A 3,361-nucleotide genomic window follows, 5' to 3' on the forward strand; every position below is an offset into this window, starting at 1 on the left:
TTTTTTTTTTTTTTGTAGAGACAGGGTCTTGCTCTTGCTCAGGCCACTGCAGTGAACATCTTTTATATATAAATCTTGGTCAAATTACTATTTCCTGGATAGATTTATAGGAGGTCATAAACTCTTTTAAGTTTCTTGGCTTGTGCCTATCATCCCAGCACTTTTGCAGGCTGAAGTGGGAGGATCACTTGAGGCCAGGAGTTTGAAACCAGTCTGGACAACACAGCAAGACCCTGTCTCTACAAACTAGCCAGGTGCCCACCTACTTGGGGATCATGCCACTGTACTTCAGCCTGGGCAACAGAGCAAGACTGTCTCTAAAACAAAAACAAAAAACTTATTAAATAAAAAAGAGAAAGCTTCTTAATATATCTTGCCAGAAAGTATCTTAAGACTCTGATATACAGTTTCGAAATAGTATCTCAATTCTTTTTCCTTTTATTTTGTATCTCAATTTTTAACATGCAGATAGAGGAACTCGAGGTGATATGCTACTGTACTGGAGAAGAATGCATTTATTTGGATAACACACTCATGTGTTAAAATTGTTTCTACCTGTTCAGAGTGGTTTCTAGTAAATGAGTACATTTCTGGAATGAATCATTATAAATTCTATTAATAAATTAAGAAAAACTGTGCTAGAAATTAGTTGGAGTGGAAACATTTTTACTGCTCCCTCAATTACAGTCTTAAGCATGTCTGAGGAGACGCAGCTGCTCTTATCGCCAAGTAAGCTACACTAATATTTAACAAATGTTAGAAGTAAAACAGTGAAGATAGTAACCACCAGCAAGAAGTTTAGGTGTTCACACAGGGGTCTCATTTCAGGGACTGTGCTGTTCCCCAACTATCCTGGTTATATCTAATTGCCAAGAGTAGTGATTTTCTGCTGTTAAGCTCAATCTTGCAAAAGAACTCTGCCGATGGAGAGCACTGGTCAGTCTTCTGAGCTCATGAAGGGTGTTGAGTATGCATTTTGATCAAATTGCCCTAAGACTCACACTTTCCCTCACAACTATTTTCTTTTTCATTCAAGATATGTTACTGTCTTCATGATTGCTGAAGGAGAAAATATTTTTTTTTTGGAAAACATAAGGTTGTGCAGAATTCCTAACAATGAAATCCAATCAGTCATATCCTATTCTGAGGCCTCGTAGAGTTTGTCATTACAGGGGGGCTGTTAAATCGATCAATACAGACACATCTGTATTGGGTTAGGGTAGCAACTATCATCAGTTTAAGCATCCTAAGAAAGCCAGTTTTGCCACTTGTGGGAAAAACTGAGTTATTTTGTGTCCTGTTTCTACATAATTGTTCAGAATACCCAATTCACAAAATATTGGATTCATGAATTTTCATTAAAGCTTCAAATTCAAAATGTTTCTGAAACTGGTGAAACATCAAAATGGAACATCATAAAGTGAAAAAGTTGTCAATACATTGTCTTTAAACAGCTAAACACAGCCTTCAATCACTTGTCTTTCACAAACGGGTCAAATAAATTTTAATTGAAAATAAAAATCTATAAATTCTGCTGCACATCTTATAATCACAATCTTTAGTATAATACATGGTATACTATACATAGAAAAGGTAACTTTATCCTTAAGTCACTTGCTAGAAAAAAGACAAAAATAAAAAAAAAGGTAACTTTAATGCATTCCCAATAGCAAAACTGATCCTTTTAATGCCCCATACTTAGAAGATATTTTTGTTAAGATAGGTATGATATCACATACTTCCAATGTCTTTGTCAATCCTGTGTTCACTTGGTTGATTTCCGTAAGACTTACATGCCCCTAACCCCTGGAGGCTTCCTGTATGATATTTCTATACATCTGTATCTGAAGTTAGGGAAGGTTACCTGAATGAATAAGCCTTGTCCGTGGTGTCACCAACCTTTCAGTGTGTATGTTAATTACATATATATAAAGGCATATCTTTTTTATATATCATAATCATATCATTAATTATATGTTAATTATATATAAAAGCATATGATATACATATCACTTCTCTTTTTCCTCACAAGCTTTCATGTGTGAAATCATCATAATGCTGTTTCTTTGATGAGTTTTTTCTTAAAAAATCACATTCATTCTGCATGATTTTTAAAAAATCAACTTTACTGGAGTATAATTTACATAAATGTACACACTTTAACTGTATAGCTAGATGCACTTAGATAAATATATACACCTGCATTCTGCGTGATTTTTAATTTGGAGAGATGGGTGACCTGAGTTCAGTCCTAAACTGATAATTTACTAGTCCTGTGACCTTGGGCAAATTACTTTAACTTCTCAAAGCCCTGATTTTTCTCTCAGTAAAATGAGGATAATAGAGATCTCACGGAAGTTGTGAAGGTTCAATGAAATAATGAACAGCAAGTATCCAGCAAACAGCCTGTTTTCACTTCACCTTTCATTACCACGTGGGATAAAAATAAACTTCACATGTCTAAATTTCCACCTGGGGGGGTCTTTCAAATAGAAATCTGTGAACTCTTTCCTTTACTCATCATTTCTTCCTTAATTCTGTTAACCATATTCACTCATTCTTTACATCAGAGGCAGAAGGATCATTGTAGAAACAGAACGATCATATATATCTTGTTTGCCCACAACTCAGAATTTTTACTATATCCTTGTCGGTGTGACAGGCATACATGCTTATTTATATTTTTCACCAACTACTGCTAAATTATTTCTTCTTCGTCTTTTGACAATTTTTTTAGAAACGGTGTCTCCCTATGTTGTTCAGGCTGGATTCTAACTCCTGGGCTCAAGGAATCTTCCTGCCTCAGCCTCCCAAGTAGCTGGGAATACAGGCACTGGCTATGACGCTAGCCATATTGCTGAAATTATTTCTAAAGGGCAACGTTTTAGTAGTAATAGGTAGTTACGAAGTAAGTCTCACAACTTAATCTGTTTCACTACACATTTCCTTAGGCAAAATTTCACAGAAGCTGAAAGATAGCTTCTATAATTATTCTAGCACAATGCTAAGCACTTGAAGCAGGTAAGTGGTTTGGTTTGTTTTTTTCCTTTAAACTCCCTACAAGAAGTGTGGAGGCAATGCTCTTCAGTTTTGGAGAACATAGGCAAACAAGCGTACGCGCTAAATCATCTGGCTTCATTTTGATCACAAGGGCTTACACCAGACGATGAATACTTGCTGTGAGTACAGTCTGATGTCAGACATGAAGAAAATCAGGTGATAGTCACGTCATGTCATTTTTTATTATGTCTGAGTTCAGTATACTCGTTGGAGATTTTTTTCCCCCAATATCTTTGAGATACCTGAAGAGAACTCAACACCAGTACCCTATTTTCCTGTTTTGTGCCTACATTTCTCTATT

General features: G+C 35.7%; 1 protein-coding gene across 1 annotated transcript in view; it reads right to left on the reverse strand.

Moving 5' to 3' along the window:
* The window catches only part of LOC105806111 (putative uncharacterized protein FLJ38264), an 11,566-nt gene extending 8,427 nt beyond the window's left edge, over window positions 1-3,139 (reverse strand). Inside the window, exon 1 of the mRNA XM_012639182.1 lies at window positions 3,118-3,139. Coding sequence (XP_012494636.1) covers window positions 3,118-3,139 — 22 coding nt within the window. The remainder of the gene's footprint in view (window positions 1-3,117) is intronic.
* Window positions 3,140-3,361: the final 222 nt, after the last annotated feature.

Source organism: Propithecus coquereli, unplaced genomic scaffold (assembly GCF_000956105.1).
Source record: "Propithecus coquereli isolate 6110/MARCELLA unplaced genomic scaffold, Pcoq_1.0 Scaffold138, whole genome shotgun sequence".
NCBI lineage: Eukaryota > Metazoa > Chordata > Mammalia > Primates > Indriidae > Propithecus > Propithecus coquereli.